We start from the raw sequence: 19,701 nt of genomic DNA, 5'->3' as shown, positions 1-19,701 counted from the left end.
TGCATTCCTATGTAGAAATGTACCCACAGGCGGTTTTATGCCTTTTTCTAGTACATATTTCAGGTTTTATGTTACTTATATATATATACATATATGCTTAATGTTCCGCTCGCAGTTCTTCCATGCAAAGGACGGACGCAGACCCAGATTAAGGTGCAGAATATTATTTATTTCATTTCGCCCTGCACCACCGCCATGACTCGTTTCTATATATATATATATATTTTATTGCTATTTTATTTACTGTGAGACTCCGACGACGGGGAATATTCAAGCATGTGAATCTATTAAAGACACCAATACTGGAGAACCACCTGTTTACAGGTAAGTAACAATTGTTCTTCTGCGTGGGGGAGTGCAGTGGCACTCTTCCCCCTCCACGCCCCCCCCCCTTTCTTCGTCTGGCCCACGGACGGGGCCCTGCGCCCACAGGCAGCTTCATAGGGATAGCCGGGGGCTCCCCGACTTTGCTTCGAAGTCTATGCCAAGGGATGCGATCCTGGGCTGCTTCACATGGAGTGTGGCGGCGCTCCCCGACTTTGCCTTTCACTGGGGATGGCCCCCAGGATCTGACCCACCCCGGGGGCACACCGGCAGTGGCGGCACATGCGCTTCGTTGTCAGATTTGCAGAGGTCAAACGTTGCCTACGTTCACAGGAGCAGATCTCAGGGCCTCAGTTAGGTTCATTTAGACTATCTTGGTCTCTTTTTGCTCCTGGTGGCCAGCCCTAGCCACCCGGAGCACTTTATTTGGGCCTCGAAGAGGACAGAATCTACAGGGAGCTCGTTTCACTGGCTTCCTCTTCTGGGCTTCTGTACCCTGCGCAGATACCCAGGCTTTCCCTCACTGATCCTGGATTCATTCTGAGTCAGAATCCTGGGGATTCCAGGATAGTTCCTCCTTCCAACTGTCTATGGCGTCCGCCTCCACTCCCAGTATTCCACAGCCAAAGTACATCCCAGAGAGCACTCTCCTTCCTGCGCTAGACCTTTTAAGGACAGGGAAAGGATGCTTGCAGGAATGCACCTCTGGCCTAGCCTGCAGTGCCATATCACCTCTCTGCCCCTGTTTCAACCTTCCTGCACAGGCCTCTGACTGAGAAGACCTCAGCCCCGTGGAATGCTTGCCGTGAAGGGCTAGTCCTCGGATGCTACAGCTTGAGGAGGAAGGCAATTAATCCAGGCTAGCAAGGTCACAAAAGGCCTGGGCTTTGCATCGCAGCGGAGTGGAGTTAGAAGAATGACATTTCTGTATGACCCATAAGCGGTACTGATATGCTTTTGGACATAAAAGAATGGTTCTTTTCACAAAATGTACAGTGTACTTTCATGTGCATTTGGAGTTTGTAGGCCCTAGGGAAATGCAGCTGTGCCATGAGGCAGCCTTTCCCATAGGAGTATAATGGAGTGTTCCTACAGTCAAACAGTAAAGCACACTGATTATCCCCTACATGTGTGCATCCCCATTATAAGGCCCAATTCAGGCCACCACTCAACTCTGCATAGCCCTATTGTCACAGCCTGGGGCTTCGCCCAACGGGAATCTTCCCCCACGCAGCCCTTACACGTGGGTGCACACGTCAACATGTAACCAGCCCAGTGTCCCTTACCCTGGCCATGTCACAGAGGCCTTATCTCTCAAGGCAGATAATGGCAGAAAACCCGTTCAGTCCACTTTACCCTGAGTTTACCATGGGTCCCAGGTTATGAGGCATTCCCACAGTAAAAGGCAAAAAATCAGGTGATCCAAAAGGCAAAAAATCTGCGCTGCTCAGGTGGTCAGAACCACCTTCTCACAACTGCTCTAAGCGTTACTGGTTGTACGCTTTTGGCCGGTAGTGACCAGTTGAGCTTGGCTACGCTATCTGCACAGGGCAATTAAAATATGAAACATGATTAGTCTGCTCTTGAAAGTTTGAATTAGGTTTACATGCGTACTCAAAAGTGGCAGAGACAACCTATTTTGTTTACAGGGAGGTGAGGCAGAGGCTGAAAACTTTAGCCAGGCTGCACACTTTTAAAACACAATCCTCTTACCTGTGACAAGTAACGTGTTGGAAACCCTACCTCCTCTCCCAGAACAGTGGCAAGTATTAAATCACAGCACCTAAATCAGAAATGTGTTTTTAGCTGTCCCAGTACTTTGAGCTAGCACATTTAAAAATAAGAGCCTCCAAGTGTTTCATTGCAACATCATTTCAAGTGAAAGAGCCTTTGTTTGTTTCCTACAATCATTTCTTACCTATTTTAAAATATGATTAAATGTACAGGTGACCATAGCAAAGAACCTATGAAGACACCAAGGGTCTAGTAAAATGTTAGCCAATATCGCCCACTATACTAGGGATCATTTCCTTGTTGTCCTTACAGCAGGGAAGAGATCATGCGACCATTTTACTGGGGATGCCCTTCCTCCTCATAAATATAGTAAACATTGAGACATGGCAGGAAAAAGCAACTCTGTGTGGGGTGGGGGGGGGGGGGGGGGGGTTGACAAAGCAGTAGCCATTTTTCACATCCCCCCCGCCCGCGTGTATGATTTGGAACCCAATATCACTGTGAAACAGCCTTGTAAAATGTAATTAAGTTGCGTGTTGTGGCATTAGGTAGGGCAGGAGTGGCATGAATATGGAGCTAGTGTGCATAAGGTTTATTGTGGGCAGCTGGATTGTAGGCATTTAGAACAGAAGCATTGTTTCAAGAGAAAGTTTATTTGTAGTCTCTTTGAGCAGTAGGGGTACCAAGGCAATTGCAAAAGGTGTATTTGATGACTAAAAGTACTTAATTCACCATTTAAATAGTGTTTTATTTTGTTGTTGATTGCTGTCATCTATAGTTTAATGGTAATTAACCTGAAGCTATAGCTTAATTTGTTTACCTGAAAAGAGAATATCTGGAAATTGGTAAAGTGATAGCAAGTATATTGCTTAAACATATTTTATGTTTGTCTTTTCAGCACGGAACAAGATTATTCCGCTCATCGTCCAACAAAAGTAGCCAAAGTCAACCAAACACTAGCCACAGTCTGTCACAGGCAAACAGACCTCATCAAAGCAACAAATACAACAACCCATCTTATCAGGGCAAAAAGCGGAAACATAAGAAGGAATCGGTCTCAGAACTTGTTAGATAGGTGCCTATTTTTATTGTTGCATTTGGTGAAATTACCTTGTGGTTCCGGCATGGATTAGACAGCAACATCGGGGATGTGTGTTCAGAGGTTCCAGAATATTCAATGCCGATTAGCTACCACATTTTTCCCACCTTGCCTCAGAGGGATCTTGAAGACATAAGACTAAAAAACAGAAACATTAATAAAAAAAAGTGTCTATGAAGTAAAAAGGCTGATCCTTTAATTGCTGTCTGATTTAAAAGGGTTGCCTAGAGACAAAGCACGAGCTTGTCCAATGTATCTCTCGCCTAATCCACCTTCATGCTGAAATATGGAGAGAGGAGCCAATGTGTGCACGAGTGGTTATTTAAGAAAAATTATTAAAAAAATACTGGCTGAAGTAGGAGAGGTTTCATGTGGCCTATTGGAGAGAAACCAGACTTTAAAATACTTTAAAATAAATATGTGCATGTTTTTAAGTACATAGATTTTATGGTGTACATAATTAGCATATTATAGAAAAATGTGCATTTGTAATAGTGATTGTGTTAATCATTTTCAAATATTACCTTTATAAATGCATTGTTTTCTAAGGATTCGTTTGGAAAGATGACATCTGTTCTCTTCCTAATTGGCAGAATGTAGAGTATTAGAAGCACAACTTCTGTAAGTGTATCAAAATGACTTCACAATCCTGGAAAATGATTTCAATGGAAAACTTAAAGTGCAAAATAGGTCTATGAGAAAAAAATGTTTGCGACTACAAACTGTTAAAACAGCTTTTTCTATTGCTTTTCATGTGTTACATAGCCTCGGCAGAGTTTTTTTTTTTTTTCTAAATCTGAGCAGGTCCCCATCTATTTTAAAATATAAAAGTATTGCTAATTTTTTTTATGTATTAACAACCTGTACATTTCATAAGTATTCACATATCTGCTTACATCCATTTCTGTGTTACAGTTCTATTGTAGTTTTTGCCAGTAAATCTGAGGTAATTTTATTGCTAAGTGTTTTGTTTCCTTTGCAATAAAATTATCATTGGTACTAGTCTATTTTGGGAATGCAGAATACTTATTTTAGGATTTATAGATAGATTTCTGCTCAGTTCACAGCTAACTTAGAGCCATTAAGCACCTTATGCTGGGCGGTCCTTCAACTAATGCTTTCGGTCCAGGCTGATGTAAGGCATTTTGGAACCGATTCCCCCAATATTAAAACAAAAAAGTAACCATCAAAGATTGACAACTGTATATGGACATTTATATTTTAATATTTTATACTCAAGTGTGTTTGTTTTGTATTTCATGTGTTACTGGCTAAATATGGGGAGCAATGTTTGTCACTACAGTGATTTCCCTTCAATTCGTGGGTTTAGTTTATTTAACACCGAGCAAGTATGAGGATATAAAAATCCTCCTACATTTTTAATCATTAAATTTGTTCTATGCAAGTGTGAATTTAATTCTGAATAGGTCTTATTCATCTATCTAACAAGAATAAGGAGTATTTATAAGCTCCAATGGCCTAGAATAAATCTATATTTTTTCAACAAAGTGCATAGTTTTTGGTCAGAAATACAAGTGTACATATTTTGAGAGAAATAAAGTACCTTTTTATCTGGTAGGTTTATTCTCCATCCATATTTAATAATAGCATTTTAATGGACTTCCGTTCAATGATTGTAATTTTCCCACCCTGTGCAACAGTTCTCTTTATTTTCTCATATGTTGCAAGGACATACTACTACTCAAAATAAGGCCAGACATTTTGCCAAGGGAAAGAAATGAAGCAGAACAAAAATGGATGCTTGGTTTCAAGTGTTCGAGAAAAACCATAAGAAAGAGCAAAAGCTACAAAACATGATTACGGTTGCAGCAACTACATTGAGAGTATTTATTCAGACAAGCTTTTAACTATCATGTAAATGTTTTACTCAATTTCATAATGTTTGTGTACGATTTGACAAAATATAGTAGTCCAAAGTCACTGAACAAGTGCATGCATGGCTACTGAAGAGACTACAAATATGTATTCTTTTAGAATTGTCTTATCTATTTATAGGCTAGAACTTTGACAAGTGTAATGTTAAAAACACTCTTTTTAGGAACTTTACTGATTTAAAATAATACTTTCAAGTTGAATTCCATGTAAAAGACAAAACCAATCATCACAGAAATAAACTTTTTGATGTTTTACTTCAAATAGGAAGAATGTATTCCAAAGATGTGGAAGTTACAAAAGCAATAAAAGCATAAACCTAGTGTCATAAGTGAAAGAATGTTAATTTTTCCATTGTTTTACATTTTGAATTCATCATTTTGTTCAGATTGTATAACCACCATCAGATATTGAGATTTTATTTGCAAACTGCAGGAAATCATACCATATTATATGTAATCACAGTATTATTTTTGTGTTGAAGATGTTGTGAATTTATCTAGGTTTTTATGTTCAGCTGCTTAGGGAACAAATTTGAAAATGTTATGGTGACCCATTATTGTTGGCTGCTATCAAAGATGTGTTCTAAATATGTAATGCTGAAACAGATCACAATTACATTGAACACACTCTAGTGTTCATACACATTACCCTTGTGTAAATGTAATCTGGAGGGTGCTGACATTATTGTTCAAAAAGCATGTGTTTGTTTATATTAAGGTGGTGGTATGGCAAGAAATGTCTTGATTCCTTTAGGAATCTTATGCTTGCCTCGATTTATGTGTTTCATAAATTAAATGGGCAAACCTATTTTCCTGTACTACGATACATTTGTTTTGTTCTTTTTGTAAACATATCTTTGAGGGGGAAAGGCAGAAAGAAAATATATTTGTTTAAAAACGCCTTTCCGTAACCAGCATTGTATTCATACACCTGCTGTATATCTTGCAAATGTTTATTTAAATAGAACAGTGGAACTGTTCATTTTTCAACCTGAAGTAAAATACTTTAAAGAACTTTTGTTGGTAGGTTTCTTTGTCTTGTATGTCTCTCTAACTATATGTCCTGGTCTCATTGTTTCGTGATGAAAAGCTCTTGTGACTATCTTGGGTGCTCTACATGGTAAAAAAAGAAACCAGGGGAAAGATCTGGATTCCGGTGTTGATATTCGGCATACCAGCACTGTTACCTCTAAACTTTCAACGAGCCTGTGGTCGTTGAAGTTTACAACAATACAGTCCCCCCCCCTTCCCGGTTGTCTTAAGTTTCCCACCCGACCTACCCGACGAACCATTATGATGTTACGAGCTATTATAGGGCTTACTGGCGCATTATTACAGAGCCAGTGAATCACTTCGTTCTTAAGTTGTGAGTAAGCAGTTGTCTGAATACACTGAAAAAGAGTGCTTATATTGCAGTTCATGCTTTGTGGGAAATCTTATGATCGATACACTACGAATGTGTTAGGTTATGGTGGCAAGTCAGTGATCAAGGCTGTAATCCTGATCGATTTATTATGAAAAGTTACAATAAAGTTAGTAGGCCAGAACTATTTATTGTGAAAAGCATGTTCAAGCAAATATGTATCAAGCAGTGAATTGGATTGTTATTGCTCTTTCCAAAAGCCTTAAGATGGAATCTCCCAGATCACTGTTGCAGGCAAGGGTTTTGGTGTTTGTCCCCTCTGTGGAGATAAAGTTTGCACTGGAATAAGTGTTAGGCCCTCTTAATAACCTTTGTTAGTAGAAATAGTATTTTTCTTTGCCAAACATAATTATGTAAACATTTGTAACTGTACGTTTGAGGCATATGAGCTGCAGATTACACACTGTGCATAGATCGCCACCTAGTGTTGGGCTCTGATATTTGCAGTTTGTTGTTGTCCTGAAAAGTTCTTTGGAAGTCACAAGATAGGTGACTCCTCCTTTGGACCACATTGCGCATGGGCATCGGCTCCATCCTCAGATTATTTTCTTCCGCCATCGGGCTCGGACGTGTTACCTGCGCTCTGGTTTGGAACCTTATTTCCTTTGGGGCGCAATCCTCACCCAGTTTGACGGTATTGTTACGATCGCGCTCCTCAACGCGATTCTTCACCACTTCTAAGTCTTCGATTCCGGTCATCGACTAAGGCCTTCGGGCCTACCTAGGCCTTACTCTCTGGCTCATGGAAAGGACGCTATTCAAGAAGTGTCGTCGATGTGGGTCGAAGTTTCCCCACACAGATCTACATGAGGTGTGCATCCTTTGCCTCTCACCGGAGCACGAGGCCAAAGACTGTTCTGCTTGTGCCTCTTTCCGATCCAAAAAGACTATTCGGGACAGAAGAGCTCAAAGAACAATGGCTCGCTCGTTAGCTTCGATTCCCGACGACATCTTTGAAGAGGGCGTCGACGTCCCAGAACCCCAGCACTGCGACGAAAGTGCAAGCTCCTCTGATGCCGAAGACTCAAACGTTCAGGACATCACTCCAACTCAACGGGTCGTAAGTAGACAGTCGACCCCCAACCCTTCCTTGACACCCTCAAAAAAGGCTTCGGTCACACCCTCACCTTCGGGCCCGGGTGCACACCGAGAGACTGATTCCCACGCCCCGCCTTCGGGCCTGGCAAAGAAGCCCATTAACCCTTCAGGCGGCTCGGGCTTGAGTCAGATTATTTCTGGTGCCGATCCCACACCTACACCGAAGAAGCCATCTTCCTCAACCACGCCGACCGCTGCTCCGACACCTAAGCACTAGGCGCCAAAGACTGGCAGCGGCTTATCGATGCCAAAACCACACTCAGAGCAGAGTAAAAAACCGCCTAAAGGTCCCAACTCACACCCTTCAAAGCTGAAGCAACACCCGGAACCGAATAAAGACATTTCGAAAGGTCATACTTCAAAGCCAAAAGACCCTAGACCTGCTACCGACTTGGTGCCGAAAAAACCTTCGGAACCGTAAACTTTGACGCCGAAGGATCTGTCCTACACAGAAGAACTTTTTACACCAGATCCTACTTAAAAAAACTCTTGTAAAGGATCCGAAGACTGGCCAACTAGCTCTTAGCTCCAAGACGAGACCACTAAAGGCGCCTGCACCTCCTCCTCCTCGAAAGAAGAGAGATATTGCAACCTCTGCATTAAGGGTCCCTTCTCCACACCCCCCATACTATTCCTCCTCCACAACATCATTCCTCTACACCATCCACTAATCCAGATGGTGATGTAGGTACAGACTCTGATGACACAGGTGGGGGTGCACATGACTCAGCAGGGACCAATAGTCCTCCTCAGTCAGCTAATCCATGGGATGATTATAACACCCCTGATGTGCCTTACGTCCCACAAGACGATGTATAGCCTTCCAGACCTCCCCCACCAGGACACTATAGAGGTTAACGTAAGAGTCCAAAGAGCTGCCCAGTACCATGGGGTTGACTTGCACACCGATACTTTGGAGGAATATTTCCTATTAGACACTTTTGATAATACACAAAGGTCTACTGCCATTTTGCCAATGCTTAAAGGTATCATCAAGCACGCAACAGAGTTTTTTAAAGATCCTGTCAGGGCTCGGGTCCTCAACCCTAGCATTGAGAAAAAATACAAAGCTGCCCCTACAGATCCAATTTACATTAGAGCCAGCACCACTAGATTCTTTAGTAGTATCTAATGCACGTAAACGTGGTAATTCACAAACATCAGGTGAGGACTCACCACCAGATAAAGAATCTAAGCTCCTTCGGTAAACGAACAGCGTTACAGGCAGCTAACATTTGGCGCATTGCCTATACCCAAGCGCTGTTGGCAAAATAGGACAGGGCACATTATGATAACTGGAGTCTATAATGCATATAGCCATTGTCTGACCTAGGGTGGTGTGGAGTGCAAAAAAACGATGGATTTAGGCCCAGATCTTTGTACTGGGGTGAATGTAAGACATTGCTCTGCATTCTGTCCATCAACTGTGTTTTTTGCAATTTTCACCCCGAGTGGGCTGGGTATGCTCAGACGTGAGTCCCAGGCTCTCCACATCACTGGAGTCAAGCTATTCATGCTGAAGAAGGCTGATCGCCAGAAACCGGTCCTTGGATGCTTGATTCCGGTCTGGGAAAGACATGGCTTGGTAGTTCGGGCTGGACTGTTCCCATGCGGCACAGGGTCAAGGCTGATGTGCATATAGCCATTGTCTGGCCTAGGGTGGTGTGGAGTGCAAAAAAACGATGGATTTAGGCCCAGATCTTTGTACTGGGGTGAATGTAAGACATTGTTCTGCATTCTGTCCATCAACTGTGTTTTTTGCAATTTTTGGAGTCCATAATGCAGCATCTACCAGACAAGTATAAAAAAATAGGGACAATGAACTCATACAAGAAGGTAAAAATATTGCTAATACTTCCATTAGTTTTGCCCTAGATGCTGCAGATAGTTCCTCAAGGGCAATCAATACCAGTACCCTTTTGCGTAGACCTGCCTGGCTACGTATTTCAGGTTTTAAACCTGAGGTACAAAATTCCATCCTTAATCAGCCATTTGATGAGACACATTGTTATTGTTATTGTTATTTTTGATTTGTAGCGCGCTCAATCACCTACAGGCCTCTAAGCGCTCGGGAATCGATGGTAAACAACAACTTTGACAGTACAGAGGGCATCCACTAGCCTACGTGGCTCACAGGGCTCTCCTGAACAACAGCGTTTTCAGCCCCTTTCTGAAACGTAGGAGGTTTCCTTCCTTTCGTAGTGGCTCAGGTAGTGTGTTCCATAAATGCGGAACCAGCACCGAAAAGGCTCTACCGCCCTTGGTGGCAAGTTTGTACCGAGGGCAGACTAATAGCTGAGAGTCTGAGGACCTAAGAGCTCTCTTTGGGCTATACATTGCCAGGCGATCTTTGATGTAAGCAGGTGCCATGCCATAGATGGCTTTATGGGCGATGCACAGATTTTTAAATTCCACTCGCTCCTTAATAGGGAGCCAGTGGAGGCTTTGTAGCAGGGGGGATGCTTTAGTGTGTCTTGGCTGTCTGAAGATAAGACGAGCGGCATCATTCATCACCACCTGTAGCCTATTTATCAAGGTTTTTGGTAGGCCAAGGTAGAGGGCATTTCCATAATCTATGCGTGAAATCACAGTAGCTGCGACGATGGAACGTAGCATAGATTGGGAAATGATAGGCACTAATTTCCGTAGCTGTCGGATGATATTAGTACAGCTGCCCACCACTGAAGAGATTTGGCTGACCATAGAGAGGTCACAATCCAGTTTGATCCCCAGGCTCTTCACGTTCAAACTGGGTTTTGGGGCTGGACCTAACTCTGCGGGCCAGTAGAGGTCACACCATGGTGAGGTGGTAGATGAAATAACCAAGACCTCAGTCTTGTCTGGATTGATTTTTAGGAGGTTTCCTGTCATCCACTGGGACCGTGTGTCTCAAGATATTCTGAGTGTGGATTTGGGCGGTGTTTGTATTGTCAACACTCAGCAGCAGCTGCGTGTCGTCTGCGTAGTTATATACTGTGCAGCCCATACTCGCCAGGGAGGCAATCAGAGGCTGCAGATATAGGTTAAACAGCAGTGGGGATAGGGCCGAGCCCTGAGGTACCCCACATTCTATTTCTCCCACTGCGAAGATTTCTTCTCCGAGTTGTATTCTTTGTTTGGCCCTAATGTCGATGTGTCTTTAGAAATAATAAAAAAAGACACTGACAGCAAAATCTATGGGGCCTTGCAGCAGGAAGCTCCCAGACGTTCTTTTAGACGCTCATCATATAGAGGTAACACAAGAGGCTACTCCTCAGACAGCCCCTCCACTTCCTGCAAAGCCCTAGCCAATCTACATTTACTAGGGGCCTCCAAAGAGGGGGTTACAGGGGTAACAACAACAAAGGCAGAGGCAAAACCAACAACTCCCGCTCTGCCTCCACCCTACCCAATGACTTTCCTCCCCTTCCCCCCCAACATTCCACTTCTGTGGGGGGGAAGACTGCAACAATTCCTTCCTGCCTGAAACAACATCACATCAGACAGGTGGGTGCGACAAATTATTCAGTCAGGTTACTGTCTAGAACTCACATCTACCCCCCCACCCCCCCCCCCCCCCCAAACATACCACCCAAACAGCGTCCAATGTCACAAGAACATCTATCACTGTTAAACCAAGAAGTAATATCTTTGCTAGAAAAAAGTGCAATAGAACCAGTTCCTATGCACCAACAAAACAAGGGGGTTTACTCCCTATACTTTCTCATCCCAAAGAAGGACAGCTCTCTAAGGCCTATTCTAGACCTCAGACCGCTAAACATATACATACAGTCGGACCACTTTCACATGGTCACACTCCAACAAGTCCTTCCTCTCCTGTTACAAAACTACTTCCTTGCTACTCTAGATCTCAAGGATGCATACTTCCACATTCCCATTCACAAAGCTCACAGAAAGTATCTCAGATTTGTAATAGAGGGGCAGCACTATCAATTCAAAGTACTCCCATTCAAAGTCACAACAGCACCAAGAGTATTCACCAAGTGCCTAGCAGTAGTGGCAGCACATTTACGAAGACAGCACATCCATGTCTTCCCGTACCTCAACGACTGGCTCATAAAAGCCAGCTCATACAACCAGTGTGTGGAACACACTCACACCACGATCCAACTGCTCCACAACTTGGTGTTTACAATAAACCACACCAAGTCTCATCTTCAACCATCCATGGTACAATATTACCTCGTTGCCACAATGAACACCTCAACAGCGCTAGCTTATCCCACTCAAGCAAGGATAGCCAGCATGCAAACTCTTCTCACAAAGTTTCAGCCACAACACTCCCTTCCAGCACGAGTGTACATGCAGCTTATAGGGATAATGGCCTCTTGCATTTTTATAGTCCCCCATGCAAGACTTCAAATGCGTCCTCTACAAGAGTGCTTAGCACGTCAATGGAACCAGGCTCGAGGTCAATTAACAGACCTAGTGTCGGTAGACGGTCTGACTCCTCGCTCTGCAGTGGTGGAACACCAAAAACCTTTCCAAAGGGCGACCGTTCCTAGAGCCTGTTCCCCAAATAGTCTTGACAGCGGACGCATCGCTCTCCAGCTGAGCCCACCTACTGCAACACACCATGCAAGGCAGGTGGACACCACAACAAAAGTTACTCCATATCAACCACCTGGAGTTACTAGCTATATTCCTAGCACTGAAAGCTTTCCAAAAGCAAGTATCAAACAAAGCAGTGTTAATCCGCACGGACAACATGATAGCCATGTATTACATACAAAAACAGGGCGGAACACACTCCCTGCAAATCTCTCAACTAGCTCAGGACATATGGTGGTGGGCTATACCTCAAAACATATTCCTTCTAGCCCAGCATGTCCCTGGAGTACAAAATACCATAGGAGATCTTTTAAGTCGTCAGACACAACAGACCCACGAATGGGAACATCATACGCAAGTTCTTCAACCATTCCTTCAGATGTGGGGACAACCTTAGATAGACCTCTTTTCCACCCACGAAAACGCCAAATGCCCAAGCTTTGCCGCCAGATAACCACACCCACTGTCCAAAGGCAATGCGATATGGATGAACTGGTAAAACAGATTTGCGTACGCTTTACCACCTCTACCACTCATGCCACTAGTAGTACGCAAACTACAGCAGCATTCTCTGACCCTCATCCTAGTTGCTCCAACGTGGGCCAGACAGCCGCGGTACACCACACTGCTACAACTGTCTGTAGTACCGCACCAAAAATTATACTTGTCTCCACACCTTTCAACACAGAACCATGGAGAGATCAGGCACCTGGACCAAGCTCAGCTCAACCTAGCGATTTGGCTCCTGAGGTCTTAGAATTTGGATATCTTAACCTTCCTCCAGACTGTATGAATGTCATAAAAGAAGCTAGACGGCCAACCACTAGAGCCTGTTATGCAGTTAAGTGGAAACGCTTTGTAATATATTGTCACAACAATAATATTAATCCCTTAGACGTGTCTATCCAACACATCATAGGATACTTACTGCACCTCCAAAGATGTAATTTAGCATACAAGTCTATTAGACTGCATCTTGCTGCAATGGCAGCATAGCTGCAAAACAGACTGCATCTATCTCTGTTCAGAGTGCCTGCTATTAAAGCCTTCATGGAAGGCCTTAAGAGAATAATTCCTCCCAGAGTACCACCTTCACCTGTGTGGAATTTAAACATTGTTCTCCCACGGCTAATGGGACCTCCCTTCGAACGCTTACATAAATGTGAACTACAATTTTTAACATGGAAGGTTGCGTTCCTAGTAGCTATTACTTCTCTGCGAAGAGTTAGTGAACTACAAGCACTAACCATTCAAGAACCCTTCTTACAAATGCATCATAATAAGATCGTTTTATGTACTAATCCACAATTCCTGCCCACAGTCTCGCAGCCACAGACAGTAAGAGAAAGAGCTCTTCATACCCTAGATGTCAAAAGAGCATTGCTATACTACATCGAGAGAACACAACCCTTTCGTAAGACCAAACTACTTTTTGTCTTTCTCACCACCACTCAAGGGTAATCCTATTTCAAAATCTGGGATAGCTAGATGGATTGTCAAATGCATACAGATTTGTTACCATAAAGCTCAACGTGCGTTATCTGTTCCCCCTAAAGCCCACTCTACAAGGAAAATAGGGGCTTCAATGGCATTTTTAGGGAACATTCCCCTAGATGACATCTGCAGAGCAGCTACATGGTCTACACCGCACACATTCACAAAACACTATTGTGTAGATGTGCAAACCAAACAACAAGCTAATGTGGGCCAGGCTGTTCTCAAAACATTATTTCAAACTACTGCAACAGATAGGGGTGGTCGCCGCTAAGAGTGGGTACTGCTATACAATCTATGCACATTGTGTAATCTGCAGCTCATATGCCTCGAACGGACAATGCTACTTACAAGTATGCATCTGTTCTTGGCATGTAGAGCTGCAGAGTTGCACGTGCCCACAAGCCTCCCCGGCTACCCTGGTCTGTTCCAGTATTATCTTAATTAGATACAGCTTACATGGGCATCCTTCCTTTTCTTGCAAAACTCCATCCTTTCACTAATGGCGAAAAACAATCTGAGGATGGAGCCGATGCCCATGCGCATTGCGATCCAAAGGAGGAGTATCCTATCTCGTGGCTTCCAAAGAACTTTTCAGGACAACAACAAACTGCAAACATCCGGACCCAACACTAGGTGGCGATCTATGCACAGTGTGTAACTCTGCAGCTCTATATGCCAAGAACAGATGTATACTAGTAAGTAGCATTTTCCTACTGAGCTGATGATTGCCTTATGGAAAGCTGGTGCTCAGTACAGTAGAGTACAATAGTTAATCATTGTGACAAAGGATAAAAGCTATTGATCTAATTGATTCACTGGAAAAAGGTACAGCAGTGCCAGAAAAGAAGTAATTGCAAAATCAGTAGGCCTGGCTCGCTTAATGTAAAAAGCATTTGCTAAAATCAATAGGCCTATGTCACAAGCTGCATAGAGGTATGCTTTTACATGAATCCTCACGCATTACCTTAGTAGGCAATAGCTTTGAGCTGGTCCTGTTCACCTCCCATTCAGGGAGCCATGGGGCAGACAAACCATGAGTGTTACGGATGTCTGGGGCCTTTGTTTGTATAGTTTTTCAAATTCTGCTAAGTACAACCCCTTCAGCACTTTTCTCTCAGGGTTGCTAGTGCAAGCAATTGCAGACTTCTAACGGAGGTAGTATTGGAGGGTGATTAGGCTTGAGCGCCACAATTACCAAATAGATGCCATAAAGTGAATGTCCAGCCATTGACCTCATAATGAAGTACTTTCATCACACAGTTGTAAGCAATACTTGTCACTTTAATATTCATGTACCTAATGTGTTTTGGCACGATTTCCTATGGTTATTACATGCATTTTGCTCCCTCACATTCCAGATTGCTCCCCGTATACTTAGTCCCCCTTTTGATCTAAGGGCAATCTGAAATAACAAGAATTTGACTCTGGTGCAGTCTGTCACCCACAGTTCACAAGATGCACTCAATCTGTCTTACCCCTTCATGGACAAAAAAAATCTCAGTTCTGGCAGCTGCTTCCCTACGCTTAGTTCTCCTGCAGGCTTGTTGAAGGCCCCCTAGAACAAGAAGATCTCTGCTGCAGTCTCCGGTGGCAGTTTCAGGCCTGGTTTTGGCCGCATTTGGCAGGTCATACATCCAGCAATCTTTTCAACAAGTCTTGTGAGGTTGGTTGAGGCCCTGGCCTCTGTGTCCCGAATGGTGACGGTCCCAGACACAAACGGTGCAGTTTGAAGGTTGGCAGTCCTGAAGTGGTGCTGACCATACTGTACATAGGTACCTTCTCCGTGGTGGACATCCGCACTTGTAATACACAGGCAGGCTCACTTGTATAGATGCATTACCCCACTGGGCCTCCAGCAATTCAGCAGTTGCAGCCCCACTCAGACCTTCAGCAATGTGGCAGTTGCAATCGGAGAGTTCTCAGCAAACCACTCTTTTACTTGGTCATAGAGATCTTAGAACTACAACAAATTTGGGTGGTTTGGGTCCCGCTTAAATACACTACTTCCAGACAGGGCATGTGGGTCCACTGTCTCAAATTGTAGAACCGTTTGCAATAGTTTGCTTTCAGGTATCTTTCCTTAGCTGTTCTCTGTTGACTGAGATGTCATACTGGAGGTAGCCCTGGGACTGCGTCTACCCTGGATGTCCCCACAAAAGATTCAAAGAGGTGTGAGGTTTCAGCACCTGTCTGCTAACAACTTGACTGAAGGGAGAGCAAGACCTAATGGCAGGCTCCATCTAGAAACATTTTCACTTTTCACATCAGTGTAGTTTCATCGCTCACCCCTACCACCCACCTAATGGCAGTGCTCAGGGAGACCGATCAGCATCTTCTTGCTAACTAAAAGGCCTAACAGATGATCTAAATGAGCCCTCTCCCCACTCTGGAGCTTTTGTGTGTCCTGCCTCCAGCTACAGGAAGGTAAGTAGTACACTTCAATTGTCTGGGTACACAAACCTCCAACTTGTAATATGGTACAGGTATCTAAAAAGATCTCAGTAGCTTCCATTCTCTGTCTCATTCACAAACCATGCATCTGCTATACTGGTTACACACACAGCCACACACTCAGGATGTCAGCGCAAGGATTTAGGCAACAGCATAGAAGGTGAACACCAGTGGACCAGCAGGCCTCAGACCCAGTGATCTAGATAAAAATGTTGGATCGCACTATTGATTCCTTTAACCACGATATACTGCCACCACAGCTATTAGTTCTAAAGCCACAACAGGGACATTAGTCCAGTGTCTGTAATGAGGGCACATGTGGTGCGCCCCTCCAGATCACAGTACAGATTCAGAACATCTCATAATAAGGGACAGGCCTACGCCTCTGCACACACTTAAATGAAAGTAATGCTAGAGCCAAAATAAAAAGTCAGGCTGCCGGATAAACTTGCAGTCAGGCATTCAGGACAGTGGAACATGCTGGTGTAACAAACAGGGTAAAATTCCATTCCAACATTCCTGCCTGTCCCTGCCAAATCTGTGGGGGTATAACATTTCACTCTCGCAATCCCTGTCAAGGCTGTTTGAAATACTTTTATGTTGTCTTGCCAAGTGTAGTTTTGTACATATCGGATAGAAACATGTTAGTGATAGATTCCTTACCTTCTAATTACCCCCAGGCGTCAGACTGGATCTGGAAAGTTTGTCAGCAGTACCCCTGCGCGACGGTAGCAGTCGTCGTGCGGCTCCGCTTACGTTGTTGGGGTCGTAGTCGCTGAGATGACATCGCAGGAGCTACTTAGACGCGTCCACACGCGCTGACGTCAGTTCTTTCTAATTCTGCGCCAGCATGTGCAGATCCGGAGAGAGCGGTACCCCTAGTCACTTTTTGACTTGAGATATTTTTGGGACTTTTTTTTTTTTGAGTCTGACTCCTGGTGTATAGGGACGCCCGGTTTTAAGTCTTGCACGGCTTGTCCCTGCACGATGTCTGTGACTGACCCGCACCTGGGGCGCGAGCATGACTCAGTCATGCCCCGCCGCCACCATTGTTCGTCGAAATCTTCGCACTCTGAGTCAGGTAAGGCGAAGTCAAAGAAGCTTTCTCTTTGCCTCCCCCTCCCCTGTCCCGTGACATGGCTGAGGGTGCGGGTGGTGCCACCCCTACGGCTCCGTCGGAGCCTGCGCAGGTGCCAACGGCCTACCCGCCCTTCCAGGGTCCGTCAGCGACTCCAGCCCAGCTACAGGACTTCCTGGCTGCCATGGCCAGCCTTTTTTGCCCATCGGCCCCCGCCGGAACACCTTCGTGTCCGACGGGGTCTTCGCTCTTATTCGTTGCGGCTCCAGCCCGATGTAGTCGACGATTCTGGTCTCGACGTCGCAAGACCTCCATGGATCCATCCATGGATCCCAGCCAGTGTCTGGTGCCCTCCTACGACCTCCACCGACATCTGCAGCACCGCCACTGGCATTGGCTGGCTCCATGGCCGACTGCATCCCTAGCTTCCACCCCAACGTGGTGACAGCGCTGGACCGGTGTCGATCGACGCAGATACCGACGCCGATGGGAAATTTCTGTCCCTTTCTCCATCCATTCCCTCTTTTCCATCTGGGCGGCAGATTGGGGAGCAAGGGGTGGACTGGGAGGGGTCTGAGGAGCCTCTCGCAGCCCAGTGCGAGTTAGACCCGGATTGGGATGAGGATTTGGAGGATGCAGGTGACATGGATATTACTCAAGGACATGGCACACTGTATCCTTCTACCATGGCTACGGAGGAGGGTGGCACATATTCTGTGGTGTTGCGTAGAGGAGGCGAGGCGCGCTACCTCAAGCTTCCTACGGTGGCCGTCCGGACTAACCTCCTGACAGAGGTGCTCCAGCTAGCGTCTTCTTCTAAGGAGCTGCTTCTGCCCTTTAATGACGTTCTTTTGGGCACCTGGTCCAGGCCGTACCAAGGGCTCCTGTGGATAAGAACGTGGCCCGACGCCATCGCCCGGCCTGTGCAACCCCATTTTCCTCTCCCAACACGCAACCCCTGAGAGCTTGGTTGTCCAAGCCTCTTTGCCCCCAAGCGCATTCCCTTTCGCACCTCCGGACAGAGAATCCAAGAAACTAGACAGCTTGGGAAGAAACTGTTAACTTCCGCCAGTTCAGGGATGCGGGGTGTGAACACTGCATGCCTCTTGGGCCGTTATTCCCATTCTGTGTGGGACACGGTTGCACAGGTGCTTCCTCAGTGTGCGGAGGAGGCCCGGACAGTGCTCTCCCAAACGTTTGCTGAGGGTAGAGACACAGCCAAGCTCACAATTTCATGTGGCCTTGACACCGCCGTATCGCTGGGTAGGGTGATTTCCACAACAGTGGCACTACGCTGCCATGCCTGGCTGAGGACCTTTGACCCCGCCAGCAGGTAGGTCGCCCCCCCAGCCGCCACACGGTCCTCCTGTGCTCTGCTGCTGCCTGCCAGACCCCGCAGCTGCCAAGTAGGCCCCCTGCGCCTGCTGGCCTCTCGCTATTGCTGAGCCCCTTGTGACCCGTATTTTTTTCTTCTTCTGTACCCCGCTCTCGCCACTGTTGTGCCCCCTGTGACCCGTATTTTCCTCTTCTGTACCCCGTTTTTGCTACTGTTGCCTCCCTTGTGACCCGTATTTTCCTCTTCTGTACCCCGTTTTCGCTACTGTTGTCCCCCCTGTGACCCGTATTTTCCTCTTTTGTACCCCGTTTCTCGCTACTGTTGTGCCCCCGTGATGCGTATTTTCTTCCTCTGTACCCAGATCACTCGCCCCTGCCCGTGCCCCCCTCCCCCGATCCACCTTCCCGCCGCTGCACCCTGCGGCCACGCTCGCCGCCCCATTCGACACCCCGTTCCCGCCTCCCAGCTGCTCCTCCCTCCCACTCCCACTTATATGGAGGCCGCGCAGCGCTGAAGGGAGCGACCTTTGACCCTGCCAGCAGGTAGGTCGCGCCCCCCGCCCCCCCAGCCGCCACACGGTCCTCCTGTGCTCTGCTGCCAGACCACGCCGCTGCCAAGTAAGCCCCCTGCGCCTGCTGGCCTCTCCCTATTGTTGAGCCCCTTGTGACCCGTATTTTTTCTTCTTCTGTACCCCGCTCTCGCTACTTATGTGCCCCCTGTGACCCGTATATTCCTCTTCTGTACGCCGTTTTCGCTACTGTTTCCCCCCCTGTGACCCATATTTTCCTCTTCTTTACCCCGTTTTCGCTACTGTTCCGCCTGTGACCCGTATTTTCCTCTTCTGTACCCCGTTTCTTGCTACTGTTGTGCCCCCGTGACCCGTATTTTCTTACTCTGTACCCAGATCCCTCGCCCCTGTCCGCGCCCCCCTCCCCCGCTCCACCCGATCCACCTTCCTGCCGCTTCACCCTGCGCCCCCCCCCGCCGCCCCATTCGACACCCCGCTCCCAGCTGCTCCTCCCTCCCACTCCCACTTATATGGAGACCGCACAGCGCTGAAGGGAGTGACCTTTGACCCGACCAGCAGGTAGGTCGCCACCCCCAGCTGCCACAGTCTTCCTGTACTCTGCTGCTGCCTGCCAGACCCCGCCGGTGCCAAGTAAGCCCCCCTGCGCCTGCTTGCCTCTCGCTATTGTTGAGCCCCTTGTGACCTTT

At 46.1% G+C, this 19,701-nt stretch overlaps 1 protein-coding gene across 1 annotated transcript in view; it reads left to right on the top strand.

The window, feature by feature from the left end:
* The window catches only part of TENT4B (terminal nucleotidyltransferase 4B), a 253,022-nt gene extending 246,956 nt beyond the window's left edge, over positions 1-6,066 (top strand). The window contains exon 12 of the mRNA XM_086947703.1: positions 2,957-6,066. Coding sequence (XP_086803829.1) covers positions 2,957-3,133 — 177 coding nt within the window. The 3' untranslated portion in view covers positions 3,134-6,066. The remainder of the gene's footprint in view (positions 1-2,956) is intronic.
* Positions 6,067-19,701: the final 13,635 nt, after the last annotated feature.

The sequence above is a fragment of the Lissotriton vulgaris genome, chromosome 12 (assembly GCF_964263255.1).
Source record: "Lissotriton vulgaris chromosome 12, aLisVul1.2, whole genome shotgun sequence".
Classification (NCBI taxonomy): domain Eukaryota; kingdom Metazoa; phylum Chordata; class Amphibia; order Caudata; family Salamandridae; genus Lissotriton; species Lissotriton vulgaris.
The sequence above is the reverse complement of the archived record's forward strand: the minus strand, read 5'-3'. Positions and strand labels throughout refer to the sequence as shown.